We start from the raw sequence: 20892 nt of genomic DNA, 5'->3' as shown, positions 1-20892 counted from the left end.
CTGCCTGTCTTGGCTTCACTCTAATTCTCCACATGGCAGGTGATAACATGATGTCCAAGAGCCTCAAATTTACACCCTCCCATTTAGTGGCCATGGAAGCTACTTCATATTTACATATCAGACCTCAGCAAAGCCCTGTCTGAGTCATGGACCCAACTTTTGCACCAATCACTGTTGTCAGGAAGGCAGCATATAATGATTGTCCAGGCCTGGGATACACACTTAACCTATCACCAGGGCAGCAGGGAGAATTACTAGAATTGAGGAGTTAGAAAAACTTTCCAGACAAACAAAGGCCAATTGTTACCACAGTCTAACCTCCCCCGCCCTGGACTGCTGACTAAAACCCAAATTATACTTCCTTTGAGTTTTATCCAATTCCTATGGACCCTGAAGACTGCCTCCTCTAAACTCAGAGAAGTTTCCAATCTGGGACACCTACCACAAAATAAATATTTTTCTTTCAATATCAAATGGTAAGAACTCAAATTAAAAGTTGCAATAATTTTAAATCTGGTCTCAGTGTCTGATTTAGTTTGCCATTCAAAAGCAGGTGAATAGGGGAGGGGGAAGAGAGAAAGTTCATCTTGAATTCTAGAAAGATTTGATTCTACCCACACACACCCAGTTTAATTATTGAGAGAGATTTTCTTTCAAATGGTTTTGCAAAAAGCTGCCTGGATAAGTGTTTCCATTTGGTTCTCTGAGCACCCTGAGATGTTTTAGAACCAACTCAGCCTGCATTTTTTTCTCCCCCAGGCCTTTCTGCACCCTTGCTTGGCTAAGGATTCTTGGCCCCAAACCAGCTCCACCGCTAGCATCTGTGTGCTTTGGAAAAACTCTGCTGAAGAACTGAGGAAACAGTTCATTTGCAGAATCTTGAAAAGTGAGTTTTATAGATGGCAGGGGGCCCTGCGTGCTCTTCACATTAACATCCAGGGACCTCTGAGCAGGCAGGGAACCTACTACGGCTACCGGGCTCATTCATCCTTCCTTGGGAACACCTGCCCCCACAGTTGCTAAGAAAGAAGTGATCCATGTCAAAGATTTTGCTTACCCCAAACAACCTTGGGCTGTTTACAGTCAATATCGCACACTAGTCAGGTTTCCTTGATCTCTTTTTTCCCAGACACCCCTCCAGCTCCTCCTTGCCTGCTTTTGTTCTTGTGTGTCTGCCACCTGGAAGCCGCAAATGCAGCCACTCTTGCTCTTCTGCATACCAGAGGCAACCAGAATATTTACCATGGCTGTGACAGCCTTCCTGCTGTCCACACAGCTCACACTGCAGTGAGATCCAGAGAGAGCCAAGTGCGGAACAAGGGCTCTTTCCCAGAGAAGTGTTGAGCTCTGACCAAAACGCCTTGTGTAATTCTGTATGGAATCTCCCATCTTGCCCACCTGGGACAGAGTATTGTTATTATTTAGCCGCTAAGTCATCTCTGACTCTGCAATCCCATGGACTGTAGCCCGCCAGGCTCTTCTGTCCACTGGATTCTCCAGGCAAGCATACTGGAGTGGGTTGCCATTTCCTTCTCCAGGGGATATTCCCAACCCAGGGATCAAATTCACTTCTCCTGCATAGCAGGCAGATTCTTTACCATCTGAGCCAACAGGGACACAGCAACCAGGGAACATATAGAAGTGTCCCCAGAATGGAATGGCCTCCCCTCCAGGTATTCAAGAGAGAGATTGATTTTTTGGAAGAGAGTTACAGAATAGATGAAAACATCTGATTGACTCTGATGAATTGTCTTTTTTTTTTTTTTTTGGTATAGGAAAATTTATTACTATCGTGCTTTCATCATCAAAATTTATGATCTTGGTCTTTCCTTCTTGCCTTTGTATAAAGCCAAAAGAGAGACATTGGCTACTTTGACAACCTTAAAGTGGACTCCAGGAATGTCACCAACAGCATGACCTTTGCGACCAAATCCAGCAACCAGAACTTCATCATTTTCCTCAATAAAATTCAAGCAACCATCATTGGGTACAAAAGCAGTGATTTTTTTGCCATTCTTGATTAGTTGAACCCTGACACACTTCCTGATAGCAGAATTTGGCTGTTTAGCTTCAACTCCTACTTTTTCCAGCACAATTCCCTTGGCGGGAGAAGCGCCGCCAAAAGGGTTGGCCTTCAGGGCTGTGCCCAGATGGGCTTTCTTGTACTGCTTATCATGCCACTTCTGGTCTCGTCGGTGGCTACGGAGCTTCCTGGCAGTATGAAGACCGCGACACTTGCCCATCCTGCCGGCGCCTGATGAATTGTCTTAAAAATGGATTTCATGTCCCCTGGGTGAAATGAAGATAATATGTTAGAGGACAGGAAGAAAATAATATAACTTGTATATATTTATTTATAAATATAATGTCTATGTAGGTTTTAAAATAAATCTATTAGTACAAAAGGCTAATATGTCATTTAAAAATGAATGAATATGCTTAAATTGAAGCTACATGCTCAAAGTATGTAGTATGCTCAAGCAAGAGAGTTTGGAAATGATTGAATGAGGAGACACTTAGGCTCTTTCCTCACACTGAAATTCTGTGGTTCTGTGGTCTTGTGTCCTAGGACACACTCTGCCTCAGTAGACCCTGTAAAGGAGATGAAGGCAGACAACTGTTTGTCGGGGCAGCCAGATTCCAGTGGCCTTTCTGCTGCCTGAGACTCAGGGCTCATCCCCACTCTGGAAGGAGTGAGAGCCAAACCAGCTCTTGGGGAAGAGGTGAAGAAGATTTCAGGCCCAGGGGACAATGGCCTTGCTGCTGCTCTGTGATCCGACCTGGGGGGTCCCACTCTTGTGTGGGTTCAGCTCCACCAGACTTGGGGACTAGGCTTCTGCTCTTTAGAGAATGTGTCACCAACTGGCACCATCTTCTAGTTCTATTTAGGAGGTTTTCCATCCGATGCAGACTGTGTCATCTCAGCTTTAAACTGGAAAAGCTATCTCTTGATCACCTGCTCCAATTCTGACCACTCTGTCATTGTTCATTTGGAGTTTAATGTATGATTTTTAAAAATCTTTTTCTCTTTTCTTTACTTCTTTCCCATTTGATTTTCCTCATGTACTCTTTCATTTTCCTTCTTTCCACTATTCAGTTTCCCCTTTATCTTCTCTTGTAAGGATCTGTGGCCAGTAGCAAAGTTAATATTTATTCCATGTGCTTTCAGTGAGAAACTGATGAGATATAACTGGTTGAGTGGAGACCACAATACCTGTTCATTGCCTACTCTGTTCATGAAGAAGCAGCCCCTTCTCCCTACACATCCAGCTAAGTGACAGCATCCCGCTTGCTGGGCTCTATTGTTAGACTGTTTCTTAAGTTCACTCTGTCTTTTAACCACAGTTTATGCATGACTATTCCTGGACTTTGAGGATTCAGACCTTGCACCAAGAATGCTATCATTTTCTTGTTCCTGGAAATTCACTGGAAATTTTCCAGCCGCCAAAAGGTTGAATCTGACTGAAACACAACTCTCTATGAATACAATTTTCTTCTATTTTCTTCTCCAACCAAAATATCATTTTAAAAAATATCACCAAATTGCAAAAAAGAATTGAATTTACTAACTTTGATGACTCACTTTGTCATCTGATCCCTCATTTACAGCCAGGAAAAATTACACGTTTTCTCTTCATCTTTTGTATCTGAATTCCACCTGGCTTTCTCTCTTTGTGTGTCTCTCTGTCACTCACAAACACACGCATATGCAGCCTGGATCATGGAGGTTTCATTCCAAGACCAGGAAAAACCTTTTTGTACCTGCAAGCATTCTTCTCTCGGCCTTATAATTAGATTAGCTCTTTGCACCGACAGTTCTCTATTAGCAGCTGCCCAGAACCTGACAGAACCTGAGAACCTCCTCCTAAACCCCAACTCTGCCAGAGTATCCCTGACCCCAGTTCCCACTCCCACAATGATACGCCTATCCCAACAACTTGTCCATGAAGAAAACTTTTCCCTTGAGGCAGGGCGAGCCTACACTATCGTCTAACTTCCCTCTCTGGTTAATGCTGTCATCCCAGTCTTAGACTTCTTTGATAGCTCAGTTGGTAAAGAATCCACCTGCAATGCAGGAGACCCCAGTTCAATTCCTAGGTCAGGAGGATCCCCTGGAGAAGGGATACGCTACCCACTCCAGTATTCTTGGGTTTCCCTTGTGGCTCAGCTGGTAAAGAATCTGCCTGCAATGCAGAAGACCTGGGTTTAATCCCTGGGTTGGAAACATCCCCTGGAAAAGGGAAAGGCTACCTACTCCTGTATTCTGGCCTGTTAAGTAAACACACTTTGTGAAAACAAGCACTCATTTGTGAGGCTTCCCTCATAGCTCAGTTAGTAAAGAATCTGCCTGCAATGCAGGAGACCTGGGTTTGATTCCTGGGTGGGGTAGATCCTCTGAAGAAGGAAATGGCAACCCACTCCAGTATTCTTACCTGGAGAATCCCATAGACAGAGGAGCCTGGCAGGCTACAGTCCATGGGATCACAAGAGTCAGACATGACTTAGCGATTAAACCACCACAGTCATAGAAAACTGAAAACAGACTGAAAGGCACATATCCAAGTTCTAAGATCCTCAGCTACCTGAAAACCAAGAGAACCTGGGTGATCCATTGAGTCTCTGTGAGTCAAAGGGAAATTGAGCAGACCTGCATATCCCCTGGGTCTCTTTCCTCCTTTCAGCCTGATCTGTCTGCTCTCCTATTTCTCTGCTTCTTGATCTGTCTGCTTCTATATAAGGTCGTCACAAGGATGGACAAGGCAATGTTTGTGAAATGCCTTAAATTTCTACAATGGAGGTTTATAAATTCAAAACAGTATTGCTTTTGGAGATGCCATTTTTAGTGTTGTGTGAAGATTGTTAACATATTTTTGTAGATAAACAGAGTTCCTGGCTGGATGGTGGTGCTAGTGGCCCAAAATGTGAATGTACTTAATGCCCCTGAACTGAACTCTTTATAGTGGTTAAGACGGTAAATTTTATGTTATGAGTATCTGACCACAATTTTAACATCAAACATATAAAGAGTCAACAACAACAACAAAATCTTTGCATTATTTGCCTGTTTAGAAAGCAGGTTTCCTGGCATCTACCTGCTCTGTACCCTCCAATCTGTGATGGAATCTCACAGGGCCTGGGAGGGCACTTGATCAGTGGCCCATCTTGCTGCTTTCTCGCACATTACAGATGAAAGATGACACTCATTTAAACAAAATGATCAACTCTGATTAAGGTTCCTCCCTCCTACAGTATTGCTAGGAACGTAAGCTGGTGTGGCCACCATGGAAAACAGTATAGAGGCTCCTCAGAAAATGAAAAACAGAATTACTATATGACCCAGCAATCGCACTCCTGAGCATGTATCCAGACAAAACTATAAATCAAAAAGATACATGCACCCCTATGTCCGTACAGCACTATTAACAATAGCCAAGATATGGAAGTAAGCAAACTAAATGTCCACTTACAGATGAATTGATAAAGAGGGTGTGTAACACATATATATAACAGAATACTGCTGCTGCTGCTGCTGCTAAGTCACTTCAGTTGTGTCCGACTCTGTGCTACCCCATAGACGGCAGCCCACCAGGCTCCCCCGTCCCTGGGATACTACTCAGCCATAAAAAGAATGAAACAATGCCCTTTTCGGCAACATGGATTAACTAGAGATTATCATATTAAGTGAAGAAAGTTAGAAAGAAAAATACAAATACCATATGATATCACTTATATTTGAAATCTAAAATATGACACAAATGAACTTATCTATGAAACAGAAATAGACTGACAGATACAGAGAATGGACTCTGGTTGTCAAGATGCAGGGGGTAAGGGGAGGGATGGAGGAGGACATTGGGGTTAGCAGATATAAGCTTCTATAAGCAGAAAAGATAGCACAGGAAACTGTATTCAATATCCTGTGACAAACCATAATGGAACAGAATATATTAGAAAAAGGATGCATATGTATGTATAACTGAATCACTTTGCTGTACAGCAATAATTAACACAACACTGTAAATCAACTACACTTTAATAAAAAACATATGAATGAATAATTTAGGGTTCCTAATTTTAGGTCACATTTCATTTTCCAGGAGGAAAGTAGCACATCATTCTATGTACTATTAGTAGCAACAACCATAATTTTGGAACAATTAATAATACCATAATAAAAAGCTATAAGACCAGTATCCTTCCACATGCTTGCCTTTGCAGGCCCTGGAAGAAGGGCTACAGAAAGTGGAGCCCACCATGCACCTCCCTGGCCTCCTGTGGGTGACAGGCACGCGCAGGGCCAACAGGCAAGGGGATACAGAATGGAGTGTGTCTGATTCCTGTCCTCCTCTCCCTCAGGTTTTAGGTTACCAGCTTTCAGTCTAGTACCAACTCAGATAACTGACTGCCAAGTGTCACCAGAGAGTGGATGGGACATTCAATAAGTGGGTTATAAACTGTCATCAGGGGCTCTCAGACAGATTGACATATCTCCCACTACCTTGGCTGAGTGGTGCCACCGTAACTCAACCTGGGCCTTTAGAAGGTGCTCTCTCTGGAAACAGATCTGCTGCATATATGATGTGGTCACCAAGCAGGGCGGAGCCCCAGGAAAGGATGCACAATTTCATTAGTCTCAGAGACAATGTTAGAAAGTAAGAGTGGGAGGAACAGTAGCCATCTGGTTAAACCCCTTATTGCACAGATAAGGATCTGAGGACAGAGGCACTGGGGGTGGGGCTACAACCTTTCCAAGGCTGCCCAGCTGCTTAGCAGTATCTGGGAATGGAGGCCAGACCATTTACCAGCCAGGGTTCCCTGCTCTTTCTGTCACCCTAGTCTACCTGTGCCTGGTAGGCCGAAGAGTAAGGGGAAAGCATGGACTTTGGAGCCAGACCAACCACACATCTCATCTCTCCTTTAATGGCCCTAAGGCTTTTCTGTCATACTTTTTGAGCCTCAATTTCCTCATCTATAAAATGGTCATAATTATTCTAGTTTTTCAAGGTTGGCATGAAGGTTAAGTTAAGTGATGTGTATGAAGTGCCAGCACAGTTTTTGGCAAAACAAATGACCCCCACAAACAGTACCTATGATTTAGTACTATTCTTTGGGCCACCAAGGTTCTCTGGGCACAATGGGGCAGGACTCCAAATGCACTGTGGGTCCTGCTTGTTGGATGAAGGCAGGCACAGAGTGGCGGTTCCAAGGTAGAATGGAGGGGTACACAGAAGGAGGACTGCCTGGCTAGTTGGGATGCCATTAGATCAGTGACTCCATGGAGCTGGCTGGCAAATGCCCAGACACCTATGATGATAATTTTATGGCTCCCCCTCCAATCAACAAGGTCAGCAAAGATCAAAGCCCTTCCACTTACAGGCTTGAAAAAGGAGGGGCTTCCTCCCATTGGCTGGAGTGAATGGGGCAAATCAATTCAGATGTGCCCTCTAAACATACTTAAATGAGGGTCCACAGAACTCTCAGGGGTACCGCAAGGCATTATGAATGGGTTAGTTGTCTCCAGACAGTAACAGAAGATCCACTCAGGCCAGCATCCTCACAATGCAATCCTTGGCCCAGAAGCAGCAGCAGCACTGGGGAGCTTGTTAGAAATGCATAATCTCCAGGCCCCACCCTGACCTACTGAATCCTCTGAAGATGGGCCCCAGGAGATATTACCAGTCCCTCCAGGCCATTCTTAGGCACATACAGTTTGGAAACTACTGGCCTGGGCCTTTTCTCCTGATTTCCTGATTGACAGCATAGGGGCTATCAATCTTGGTTACGCACATGCAGTCCAGCACCAAGGCTGGGATTGGACCCAAGGATCAGGTATTTTAAGGCTCCCCAGGTAATTTCAATGTGCAGCCAAGCCTGAGACCCACTGATTTGCAGCAAGAATTTGAATGAAGCAGTAAGTCATTCATAGCATTTGTGCGTGAGAGTATCAATCAACTCGGAATGCTGGGAGTTTCTACATTTTCCTTTGTTCAAAGCTTTTGTGTTGTTTTTCCCACCACTACTTCCTCAGTTGCCCTCTGTAGGTTCTGCTCCCTCAGGAGAAGTTCTGAACACACTTGTCCCTCGTACCCATTCACCTACTGCTACCACCATACAATCATTAACGTTGCTGAAATCACTGACTAAAGGTAAAACCCAAGAAAAAGCCCCATTCATTCCAGGTTCTTAGGATCCAAAATCAATTTGCAAATTAAAGACAATTATGTTTCTGTCATATATGTGTTTCTTCTCTGTTGAGAATTGTCTAGAGTGTTCTTGGTGTGTTTATTCATTTTATTCAGCTTTTGGTTCAGATCAGCACCAAAACAGGTCCCATCTGGTTTATGTTTTGTTTGGCCTTTGAAACATGCAAGCATCTCACCTGCTATTTAACATTGGAAACAGCATGGTGTTTCTTCAGCTAGGCGAGGGTGGAGAGGAAAAAAGAATCTATTCTTTCCCCCAGTATCCTACAAACTGTACTTCAAGAAAGCTGGTGAGTAACCTCAAATGACACTTTCAGGTTCTAATAAAAATACTATGTTTTAAAATAGGTAATAAGACAGTTTATCTAAGACGTCATCATAAAGGCCCAGCTTACACTTTTAGCTTCAGATCAATTACTTGGAAGTTTTAGAAATCTTCAGGAAGCCCAATTTAGAAACATGTTCAGTTCATGGAGTTAACACTCTTTAGTCTGTCGATACAAATAAAACGTTCCTTCTCAGGGGGTTCACAGAGTGACCTCTCCAGGAATTCTGAAACTACTCTATTTTAAAGAGAAATGGATAATTAATATATTTTTTCATGTTTCTCTGCACACAGTAAGCTGACCAAATATCCTGATCACTCTGGAACTTTCCCATTTTAGTATAAAAAGTCTCATGGTCACCTTCCATCTTGGGCAACTGGGATAGTTGGTCACCCTGTATCCTGCCCAGATCTCCTTGCTCATCAATTTCTTTATAAAACCTCCCGTTCTGTGTGACTCACACACTGCCTCATCTCAAGCCATCAGTACTTGTGCTTGGAACATACACAATCACACCCAGTTCCTTCCTCACAATAGGAATGCAAATACATTCATTTATTTTTCTCAAATTTCTACTTCCCATTTTTCTCATGGCCCCATCACCACCCTCTCTCTCCACAGGGATGATTCCAAAAACATCTTGTACTTTCTAATCAAACTGGCAGAACAAATGTGGAGAAGAAAGGAAGGTGATTCCTGTGTTTCAGAGCTGCAACTAGATGAAAGCGTGCAGCATAAAAGTTAACGAGTGCCTTTTTATTCAATGGCGTAAATCTTTATTGCATCTCCCTTAGGTGCGGGATACTGTGCTGCACGCCATGCACAGGAAGACAAGTCCCTGACAGCAAGCGAGTAAGTGAGGCAAACCTGCCCTCTTCACTCAGTGAGGCTCCCTGGCATCCTAGATTTCCTTGTTCCCTAACTTTCCACTGAACCAGGCAAATGTATCTTTGGGTTTTGCCATTCCTTATCTTGGGCTGCTAGTGGAAATTGACTGAATACAATACCCTGCCAAATTATTCTTTCTAATCTCAGTGATACCCTAAAATTATTGTAATAAACTCAATTAATTTCTTGTAGTGGTTCTAAATTCTGTCCACACTGAAGCTCCAATCAAGCAGCACATGACCTTGTCATCCACCTTCTTGGCTTCAACATCCTGGGATGGAGTTCTACCTAGCATTCACCTCCTACCTTCAATTCTTCCAAGCTCACTGTGCTCTTTTTCTCTTGCCCTGATGTCTTAAATAAAGAAATAGTTTTTTCTCTCTGAGACATCTTCTTTTACCCTCTACCCCTTCCTCTTTTAATGTGCTTTTTCCATTTGTATCCATCTGATGTATTTTTTCTGCCCTTTGATTTCTCTTCATCCTGTAGATGTGCTTAAATCACAATTACTCAAGAAAAAAAAGAGGTGATCTGACTACACTGAGACTATGGAATGCCCACACCTTTCCCTCTTCTGACCTCCCCCATCCATTTCTCCCACCCATTTCTCAATCCTGTGCTCCTACTAAACTGAAATTTTCTCTCAAGTGGTACAAATAAGCTCCCTGTAGCCTGTGATGCCTTTTCTGAGTTTTCACCCACCCAAGCCTCTTGGCATCATGTGAGGGTGTTGTTAGGATTATCCTCTTTGACATCTCTCCTGTCCTCTCACTGGACCACATTACCTCCCATTGTCTGTTCCTTCTCCCGTGTCTCTTTCAGTCCTGCTCTGGACCCATTCGGACTTCCCTGGTAGCTCAGACAGTAAAGCATCTGCCTACAACGTGGAAGACCCAGGTTCAATCCCTGGGTTGGGAAGATCCTTTGGAGAAGAAAATGGCAACCCACTCCAGTACTCTTGCCTGAAAAACCCCATGCACAGAGGAGCATGTTGGGCTACAGTCCATGGGGTCACAAAGAGTCAGACACGACTGAGCGACTTCACTCACTCACTCACTGGACCCATTCAGGGTCATGGGCTCCAGTTTCAGCTCCATTCTGTTGACCACACATCTATATCCCCACCTCTGAACTCTCTCCTGAGCTTTCTATCCTTATTTCTAAACACCTAATGGACAGCTCCACGTGGCAAAATTCAAAGATCTTCAAACTTAATACATCCAAAGTTAAGTTCATGACCATCCCTCAACTCTGTCTGCCTACATTTTCTGTCTTATTCCCTGAGTCCGTACTACTAGAAATGCCTGCATCAATCTTCACTTTTTTTCTAGTCCAAACTTCCAAGCATCTGCTAAATAACACCAAGTTGTGTTCATCATCAGAACTTTTTATTACAAATGGCAGAATCCCAAATAAAATTAAAGAAGAAAAAGAAACGTATTAGCTCATGGGACCAAACCATAAAAAAAGGATGGATTTGTGTGAATCGTACCAGATTTCTCTCTCCACCTTTCACCTCAGCTTTTGTTTTGTTTGCCCTCATTCTTCCAGGTTCCTTCATGTGGAGGGGGCCATGGCTACTAGCAGCCCCAAAGGCACACCCTGTTAACAATAATGAGAAGAGACACTTAACCTGTATCAGGCACAATTCTAGGCACTTCAGAACCTGTGAGGCAAGAAGAAAGAGAGAACATGCTCTCCACTTCAAATTTGGAAAATCCATAGACAAGCTCTAAATTGAGCCAGCTTGGGTCACGTATCCACCTGCTAAAATAATCACTGGGTCTGAACCATGAAGTAAAGTAACTGCAAGGTTCGGACCATCCACCAGCCTCTTAGCTTGAGTGATTCAAGTAGGAGGAAGTCTGATGAACCACACCAGGTGGGAAAACACACAAGGTTAGACTTTGAGGCAAGAAATGGAAATGCAGAAACTCTACAGTGCTGATTCAAGTTCATGGGTCTTTGTATCATCTTTTGAAAACTGAGAAACCTATCAGGAATTGTATCTGAATAGACATCTTGCCCACCAAAAAAATGTAAAGAAAACCACAACATTCCTCAAGAGACAATTTTAACAATACACTAAAAACACAAATAAAGGGTCATCAGAGATCAAAAATGTATGCCAAGAGTTCCTAGCCTCTGAAAGCATAGAATATCTTTAAAAAAAAAAAAACTCTCAAACTTCTGAATAATAGTGGTTGTAATGATAAAAAGTATAATGATGAGACAGAATGGCATGCCTTTTTATAACGTTACCTGTTCAGCCTGCAGGTGCTGTTTCATCTCTTGCACTGACTTTGAGGCCCCAGGGAGGTCTGTGGTTGTGGGTGACATTTAGCTGTCCTTTCTCACATAACTTCAGAAAGAGTTCTGCCTGAAAAATTTCCAGAAACAGTATTGAAATTGACCACTGAAATTAATAACTTCTTACAGAAGAATCTCCACAATGTATCTGTAATTTAACTTTTTAAGATAAATAGTTGGAAATTTTATCCTGAAGTAACTTGACATTCATCATTGTTTCAGACCCCAAACACTGCATCTATGGGCTGGCACTTACTGTCATGCACAGTAAACTCTATTTTTCTTCTATTTCTACATCTACAATTCCTCAGATTATTGATTTCTCATTCATCAGAAGATTTATAAACATAATAAAGCCTAAATGGAGCGCACATGAATATGAATTTGTGATGGGTATAAATTAAGCCTCCCACTACAGCATTCGGGAAAGATATTTCTCCCAAGAGCCAACGACAGGTGTGTAATAAGATGCTATTTTCATTCCCCATCATCTAAGGTTTTGGATGTAACTGGAAACACTCTTGGAAGCAGGGGGAGGGGATTGTCTGAGTCATTGTTGTGAAAGCCATTATTCTGCATCATGCTCAGTTGGACTTGGGAATGAATTAGAACAAATGTTCAAGAATGTTCTGTTTCTACATGAAGCTATTTCATCTGTTATCTCTTCCTCTTGCACTTAAATGTGACCAAAAGATCTTCCAAAATGAAATGCAGTCTTGTATAAAATCAAATTGATTTCTCTTATTTTTAATCTACCAGAGGATATTTGTCTTGAGTATTAGGGGGCAGCAGAGCTATTGTTTTTATTTTTAAAAAGGAAAAGAAAAAGGAAAAAAAATTTGGTGTTGTTGTTAAAAAGAAAAAACTATACAGTGTGTTCTATATTTGAAATTCCACGAACTGTTGATAAACTGGGTTTTTCCTATAAAGAGAGACATGCAAAAGTCTGATTTTTCCACCTCAGTGTTCACTTTTACCATCCCCAGCACCCCTTGTTCAGTCAAATGGTGTCTAAGAAATGCCCCTCTCCATCCAGAATCAAACAAAATGCTTCTGGAATGGAACATCAGCAGAACTCCCTTTGTTCACCTTTTTCCCTCCAGTTTTTTTATTGTTGGCAGTGACTGCAGTTCAGAAAAAAGGTCATCTGATTTCAAACAGAAAAGAGGAAAGGCTAAGCCTGTGTGTGCTTGTACACAAGTGTGTGTGTGTGTGTGTGTGTGTGTTCGCATGCACACGCACACGCGCTGGGATGGGATGGGGGACATCCAATGCGTTCTGCACAGAAGTTATTTACTGTGTTGAGTCTGTCTTCAGATGCTCATAAAATATTCAGCAGGCTGGAAGGAACCTCTCTAGAGGGTGCTAAGCCCCAGATGGACAGGTTAGGGACTAAGTACTCAGTCATCTCTTCATAGGAAGGCTCAGGAGTCCCCAGGAAGGTGCTTGTACTGAGATGCCTCTAGGCTGCCAGAGCCAGCACTGACCTAGGGGGGCAGAAGAACCATGACTCCTTAACTGTGAAAAATCAGGGCACCTGACATTGCCTTCAGGAGCCTCAGTTTTTTATCTATGAAATGAAAAGCTTGAACTAAGTCAGGGATCTTCCACTCTGGCCACACAGTAGCCTCATTTGATTTTCTTGTTTTTAATAATGATAAAGGGCCTTACCCCAGACAACTTGAATTAAACCTTCAAGGATGGAACCCAGACACAATTATTTTCTTTTAAGCTCCCGGGTGCGTTTAGGTGCAGCCAGGGTAGCGGCTGGGTGATTGCCAAGGTCTTCCCAGTGCAGGCTCTACAGGACTTGCTCCAGTTAGATCAAGTATCTGCTGGGTCAGCTTTCTCTCCTCAGCACTGGTCCACACTGCCCAGTCATTCTCTGTCCAATGGAACTTTCCATATTCATAAGACACCAGGGCCAAAGCTCCTATAGGATCTGCGAAAACAGTCAATGTCATTAATTGGACTAACCCATCTAAAGAGTGAGGAGTTGGAGGGAGGAGGGGAAGGATCCACTGTTTAAAGGGAATCATTGTTGTTCCTAAGAAAACTGCAGGACAGCACTGAAGCTGCAGGGAACCCTGCATGGCGAGCTCATTTCCCTGTTCACCTCCAGCTACGACATCTCTTTTGCAGCCCAGCACTGTGCTGCAGAGATAAACTAATTTAATCGGTAGCAAGAGCTGCATTTTGATCTTGCAATCAAGTCACATAATTTGCTTTTCCAGGACAGCCCTGCACTTCTCTCTGTTCTGTTCTCTTGCCTCTCAGAGTTTTCTTTCCCACTTGCTCCCGTTTAACCCATCCATCCCCGCTTCCCATCCTCCAAGATCTGCCTACTGCCTTGTGCACCCCCACCCCAACCCTCCACATACTTTTTTTTTTTTTTGGTCATTTCCCATTTGTCCTACTTTGTATGCTCTGGCCCTCCTTTCCCACTTCTCCATTTCCCATCCAAGATCGCTGGGCCACTGATGGCTATGAGGATGTGAAAATCTGAGCCACAGGCATGAATAATGAATTGGGAGCAGCAGACTGAAGCCAGTCGGACCTGAGAACACTATTTCTGAAATGCAGCCAAATGATTTAGCAAGAGGCAATATGAAGTTACTGCAATCCCCAGAAGTCCTGGACACACTGGTAATTACAAAAATGCAGTTTTGACAAAGTACGAGTCTGATGGCAGTTCCAAGGCTGATGGACGCGTCATAGCCTGCTTTGGGCTGAAGTGAGAGCTGTGGAAGGTATGGTGACACCTGCTGACCCCACTGGACTGAGGGATTAGTGCAATCACTGGCAGGATGGCCTGCCTCCTTATTCCAAGAATAGCATCACCACCCTGAGTCCAGTGCAGCTGGACAGGATGGCTAGACGGGCTGGTGCTGGAAACTCCATCTGGCTGTAAGGTCAGGGAAGTGGAGGAATCTGGAACTCGAGGTTGCCAGGATGGGTACAGGCAGAGTCGTCTGCTGCTCTTCTAACTCGTTAGAAACCAGCCTAAGTACCAGCCCTCAGCTCTCCTATATCTGATCCTCTACTGTTTCCATTTAGTCAGAAACCTCCTTTGGACCTTCCCTTTACAAGCAAGACTTGATGGATGGGCCTATGGAGTCTGTGGTTCAGTGCAGGGACTTGCTGGAACTGGTTAGTGAATGAGGGCCTCCAGACAATGTTCATTAACATTCTGGCCACCCCTCCAGTCCTTTCCCATTTGCCTTCCAAATGCTGCCAGACACATCTTTGTGAAATACAAACCTGGTTATTGGACTATCTACCTAGAAACCCTGTTAGCGGCTACTCATGGGCTCCAGAATGGAGGCTAAATTCCTGATCATAGCATCCAAGGCTGTCTGTGACTTGACCCAAACTTTCATCTCCCACCCCTTGTCTCCCTACAGCCCAGAGCTTTCTGCTTTGTGTCCTCTGCTGCTCCTTACCTGCACATCTGTGATCAGCCTGTGTCCCCAGCATCTCTGTCTCCTGCATGAACACCCATTTACTCCCCCAAGACTCAATGTAGGAGCCCTGCTTGCTCTGGAGCGCTCATATCAGAGGAACTCTCCTCCCCTTCTATTCCCATCTTATCTGCTGCCTACTACTTAAGGCGGGAAGGATCTCTTTGGGAGCGGAAAACGTCTTATCCAGCCTAAAATCATTCTGCTCATTGCATAACAGGCCAGTATCAGGAGAGGAGTTGTTGGGGCGAGGGGAAAGCTAGCAGACCTATAAGACAGCAGACTAGTGTCTCAAAAACCGATCTTCCCTCAGTCCAAAATTCAGTTCCTTTTATATAGAGGAGGGGGAGGGGGAGTGGCCCATGAGATGCCAACCAGTGGCTGAAGCATGTCCTAAGGGTTGCTTCTTGACAGCTGCTCCCAAAGGTCGCTAATTTAGGGGAGGGTCCCACTCTAACACTGACCAATGGCTGAGCAGGACTGTTAACGGTCACTCACTGACAGTTGCTCCTAACGGTCTCTCACTAACGGTCGCTTGCTTGGGGGAGGGGTCCACTGCCAGGCGGACCAATGGCTGAGCTGGAACACTAACAAGAGGCCCGCTATCAGCTGTGCATCTACCCTGCCCCTATTACAAACACACACTCCAGAGGCAGAGACTCTGTCCCATTCACCCAGGAATGCTCCCTGCATCCCACATGATGCCAGTAGACATGTATTAATGCTTATGCAGAGAATCCCGGCTGGGACAGAACAGGAAACGAGGCTCTCAGGACTCCCATCTTACAAGAATGGACGTTCCCACAGTCCCTGCCTTGAACAGAGGTCCAGCCTTCTGAGCCACGCTCCGCTTCCCATCCCTCTCAATGGAGAGCTCCCAGCACCTGCTTCTCAGATACCCCCAGCCCCAGCCTAACGTGCTGTGATTGTCATCTCAGGGGGTGCGCAGCTCCCAAGTTCCCAGTTCTTGTCATCATTATGCAACCTTGACAGGCAGTGGAGACGCACCCTGGTGACTCTCATATTGCCAGCTGTGAGCTGAAGCTTTCGAGCCAAAACTTAGTTCACTTTCCCCAAATGAAGGCAATAACTGAGTCAGGAAGGAACTAGGTAGAGCAGGCACAAATCTCTGTCTGAAAATACAAACATGCAGAAAAGGTATCTTGAACTTTTCACAACTCGATTTAATTTCTATTTCAAGTCCCACTTTTCCCCTAAGAATGTGAAGTCAGTCTCCCCTCCTTTCCCTTTTCCATAGTGTAGCATCTGAGCACATGGGAGGGTTAAGGTGGTATTCAGGTGAGGGCGGACCTGGTCTTCATCCTCGGTGTCTTCTTTTCATCCTGGTTCCTGTTGGGAAGCCCCCATCTCATCTAATACAGTCTGGCCCCGTAGTCGCTGAGGCTTCTTCATTCCTGTCCTTTCTGCCATGCTTGGAGACCAAGAAACCATGCTGGGGTTGTAATGGGGCCTGGAGAACTCTGGAAGGCTGTAATAGCAGCAGGGGAAGGCTCCAGCTGTAGTGGCCCTGGTCAGAAGGCCCCTCCCACAAGCCAGCAGCCGATTAGGGAGAAACTGTCAACCAGCAACCGTTAGTGGTCCTGCTCACCTGTTGGTTGGTGCCTCAGTGTGCCCCTCCCCCAAGCTAGTGACTGTTAGAGAGCAACTCTCAACCAGTGACCATTAGTCAGCCATTGGTCAATGTCACATTGAGCCCCTCCCCCTCCTTCTCTTCTGTATAAAAGGATCCCAATTTGGGACTAAGAGTAAATGGTTCTCTGAGATGCTAGCCTGCCATCTTCTTGGTCTGCTAGCTTTCCCATGAAAAATCATTATTCCTTGTTCTAACAACTTGTCTTTCAATTTATTGGTCTGTTGGGCAGTGTGCAGAATGAACTGGGCTCAGTAACAAGGCCACATCTGCCAAGTCACACTATAGAGTCATTCCCCAAAACCTTAAAGAAATAGGACATGGGTTCACTCTATTGTTCTCTTTCTGTGGGGTTGGTTTTAGATTCCAGCATCACTCACACCTGACACGGAACCAGAGTTCATGGCCTCTTTTTTTAGGGATATTGAGGTCAGGAAGCAACAGTTAGAACTGGACATGGAACAACAGACTGGTTCCAAATAGGGAAAGGAGTATGTCAAGGCTGTATATTGTCACCCTGCTTATTTAACTTATATGCAGAGTACATCATGAGAAATGCTGGGCTGGAAGAAGCACAAGCTGGAATCAAGATTGCTGGGAGAAATACCAATAACCTCAGATATGCAGATGACACCACCCTTATGGCAGAAAGTGAAGAGGAACTACAAAGCCTCCTGATGAAAGTGAAAGAGGAGAGTGAAAACGTTGGCTTAAAGCTCAACATTCAGAAAACGAAGATCATGCCATCTGGTCCCATCACTTCATGGGAAATAGATGGGGAAACAGTGGAAACAGTGTCAGACTTTTTTTGGGGGGGGCTCCAAAATCACTGCAGATGGTGACTTCAGCCATAAAATTAAAAGACGCTTACTCCTTGGAAGGAAAGTCATGACCAACCTAGATAGCATATTGAAAAGCAGAGACATTACTTTGCTGACTAAGGTCTGTCTAGTCAAGGCTATGGTTTTTCCAGTAGTCATGTATGGATGTGAGAGTTGGACTGTGAAGAAGGCTGAGTGCCGAAGAATTGATGCTTTTGAACTGTGGTGTTGGAGAAGACTCTTGAGAGTCCCATGGACTGTAAGGAGATCCAACCAGTCCATTCTGAAGGAGATCAGTCCTGGGTGTTCTTTGGAAGGAATGATGCTAAAGCTGAAACTCCAGTACTTTGGCCACCTCATGTGAAGAGTTAACTCATTGGAAAAGACCCTGATGCTGGGAGGGATTGGGGGCAGGAGGAAAAGGGGATGACAGAGGATGAGATGGCTGGATGGCATCACAGACTCGATGGACGTGAGTCTGAGTGAACTCTGGGAGTTGGTGTGGACAGGGAGGCCTGGCATGCTGTGATTCGTGGGGTCGCAGAGTCGGACACAACAGAGTGACTGAACTGATATGAAATGAACCAGCATCTAAGCTGTCATGCCCTCATTCCAATTCACTCTCCCTCCAATCTGCAGCATCCTTTTCTAGCCAGTGTGTGGGGAGGTAGAGGAGAGGGCACTTCCACCTACTCGCCTGAGTCCACAGTCTATTACCTTTGTCCTGTTTCCATTTCCTCAAAGCCTGTTCTTTTGAAATTCACAAGGAGACTTTTTCCTCTTTCCTTTCACATCATTTCCTTATGACAGTGATCACCTACCACCATCTAGTTCCTGAATGGAGAACAGGGGTAGGGTTTAGGGGGATTGGAGTGGGTGTTATTAAGATTGTGAGCAAACACTAAGGTAGCATTTACAATCAGTCAGGCACTGCTCTAAAGTCTTTACATACATTAACTCATCAAATCACTACCACTCAGTGAAGCAGATAATAATATTTCCAGTTTACAGATGAGGAAATGGATGTTAAGTAGTGACAAGTTGGGCTTCCCAGGTGACTCAGACAGTAAAGAATCTGCCTGCAAAGCAGGGGACTTGGGTCTGATCCCTGGGTTTGAAAAATCCCCAGGAGGAGGAAATGGCAACCAACTCCAGTATTCTTGCCTGGGAAATTTCATGGACAGAGGAGCCTGGTGAGCTACAGTCCATGGGTCGCAAAGAGTCAGACACGACTGAGCAACTAACACTTTCACTTTCAGTGACAACTTGGAGGAGCTGGGACTTGAACCCAGGCAGTCTGGCTCCCGAGTCTGCACCCTTAACCACTAAAATGATAGCTTCTCGCTAATCAACACCCTGCCACAGACATTATCCTTATTGTAGATTTGAACTCCTTGAAGATATATAGGAAAAGAAAAGTTTAAAAAATACTATAATGAAAACATCTCCTTCTACTCAAAGTGCTTATGCTGAGATCTAGCAAATTTTTATTTTGATGGGAAATTTTTTCATCATCCAAGTGAATATAAAAAAAAAAAAAAGATAAAAGCCTAGAAATCCTTAAAACATAGAATCTCCTACCACTACTGCCACCAACCAACACTTTCAGCTCCAGCTTCCTAGAAGTGTTTTATCAGGCCCCTCAGCAGCAGAGTAGGAGTTAGAAGGCATGACCTCCGAAAAGGTGCTGCCGACTCTCTATGTGTTCCTCTGTGTGCCCTGAATGCTTCTACCTAATTCTAAGCACCAACATCCCCTTTGAGGAAAAGATGCCCAAGAAAAAAACATTTGAGTAGAACAATCATTCTTAACATTCTGAGGAGTCACAGACCTTTTTGCAATCTATGAAGTTACCTCCCCAGGAAAAACAACTACTTATATCCAAAAGCACATATAATTTGGCATAAAATTTTAGGCAAATTACTGAGCCTTATACTGTGTATGAATTATTCCTAGAAGGGAAGTTGTTTTATTCATTTCTGCAACCTTCAACACCTAACAGAGAATAAACTCACCAAGCTATACGCATCCTGTCTCCACTCTGGCCCGAACATGCACACTGATTCTCTGTGGTACCATGAGAGACGGAAAATCTTCCCTTCCCCTTTATCCAGCCCAGATTTTCTGCAAATGCCTGGTGCCAACAAGGGCATTTGTTCTTTGTGCATTGATGCTTGTGTTTTTGCCTCCAAGAGACAAACGCTGACTGTGGGATCTGAGTGGAAGTGGCCACTCTGATTTTCAGGCAATTTGGGGGTTGTACATAAAATTCTATATCCTCTTGGAGGCTAGGGAGGAAAAGACCAAAGCTCCAGGCCTCTTTATAAGCCCACAGAGGATAGGATTCCTCACCCATTACAGCAGGGTAACCAATTCCCTGACTAGTTTTTCCCTTTTCAGAAGGGAATGCAAGACATCAAGTTTTAAAATACCTTCTCAAAGAAAACAATTTAATGGATTTTCCTGCACCTCAAGAGTATCAGGGAAGTGCAGTTAACTCTGCTTTTCAATTCTCAAATCAAGCAGCAGAGAGGATGTTTGGGTCAGGGCCAAATACTATTTTTTTTCTATGAAGAAAACAGAGATGGTTCAGATAAATTCAGTCAGCAGCTCAGAGCCCTCTGCAAGAAATCATGGTACTCTCTGAGGCAAACACTTACATGATTACTATTTGTGGTTAACTGGAATCACACCACCAAGGGGATTATTAAAAACAAGTAGATCAAACATGGCAGAGACAGTTAAAAGCTACTGAAAAATAAAAATACTTTGTTCCTTTTCATTTTTCTTTTCTTTTCCTCCTATGTTGGGGTGACATGGTTTATCCTTTCTATCCCTTCTATCAACAGTCTTTACTTCTTTGATGATGATTTCTTGTGATCTATTCTTGTTATCAAGTTTTATATCTTAACTGTGTTCATGGATTCCTATACTCCAATACTTTGACCACCTCATGCAAAGACTTGACTCATTGGAAAAGACCCTGATGCTGGGAGGGATTGGAGGCAGGAGGAGAAGGGGATTACAGAGGATGACATGGCTGGATGGCATCACCAACTCGATGGACATGAGTTTGAGTGAACTCCGGAAGTTGGTGATAGACAGGGAGGCCTGTAGTGCTGCAATTCATGCGGTCGCAAAGAGTCAGACATGACTGAGCGACTGAACTGAACTGAATACCTTGAAAAGGGCCATCTTCCTTCCTTACAAGTGACTCCTAAGCCTTTGTGG

The 20892-nt window shown here is 44.1% G+C and overlaps 1 protein-coding gene across 2 annotated transcripts in view; it reads right to left on the bottom strand.

Annotated features, from left to right (window-relative positions):
* Nucleotides 1-1752: 1752 nt before the first annotated feature.
* The window catches only part of LOC138929828 (small ribosomal subunit protein uS12-like), a 64035-nt gene continuing 44895 nt past the window's right edge, over nucleotides 1753-20892 (bottom strand). For both annotated transcript variants that reach the window (XR_011445995.1, XM_070289517.1), the window contains 3 exons: nucleotides 13400-13670; nucleotides 11681-11798; nucleotides 1753-2289 (listed from right to left, as the gene is read on the bottom strand). Coding sequence is in view for 1 of the 2 variants with exons in the window: in XM_070289517.1 (XP_070145618.1) it covers nucleotides 1812-2243 (432 nt within the window). In the remaining variant the exon portion in view is untranslated. The remainder of the gene's footprint in view (nucleotides 2290-11680; nucleotides 11799-13399; nucleotides 13671-20892) is intronic.

Source organism: Ovis canadensis, chromosome 26, assembly GCF_042477335.2.
Source record: "Ovis canadensis isolate MfBH-ARS-UI-01 breed Bighorn chromosome 26, ARS-UI_OviCan_v2, whole genome shotgun sequence".
In the NCBI taxonomy this organism is placed as follows: domain Eukaryota; kingdom Metazoa; phylum Chordata; class Mammalia; order Artiodactyla; family Bovidae; genus Ovis; species Ovis canadensis.
The sequence above is the reverse complement of the archived record's forward strand: the minus strand, read 5'-3'. Positions and strand labels throughout refer to the sequence as shown.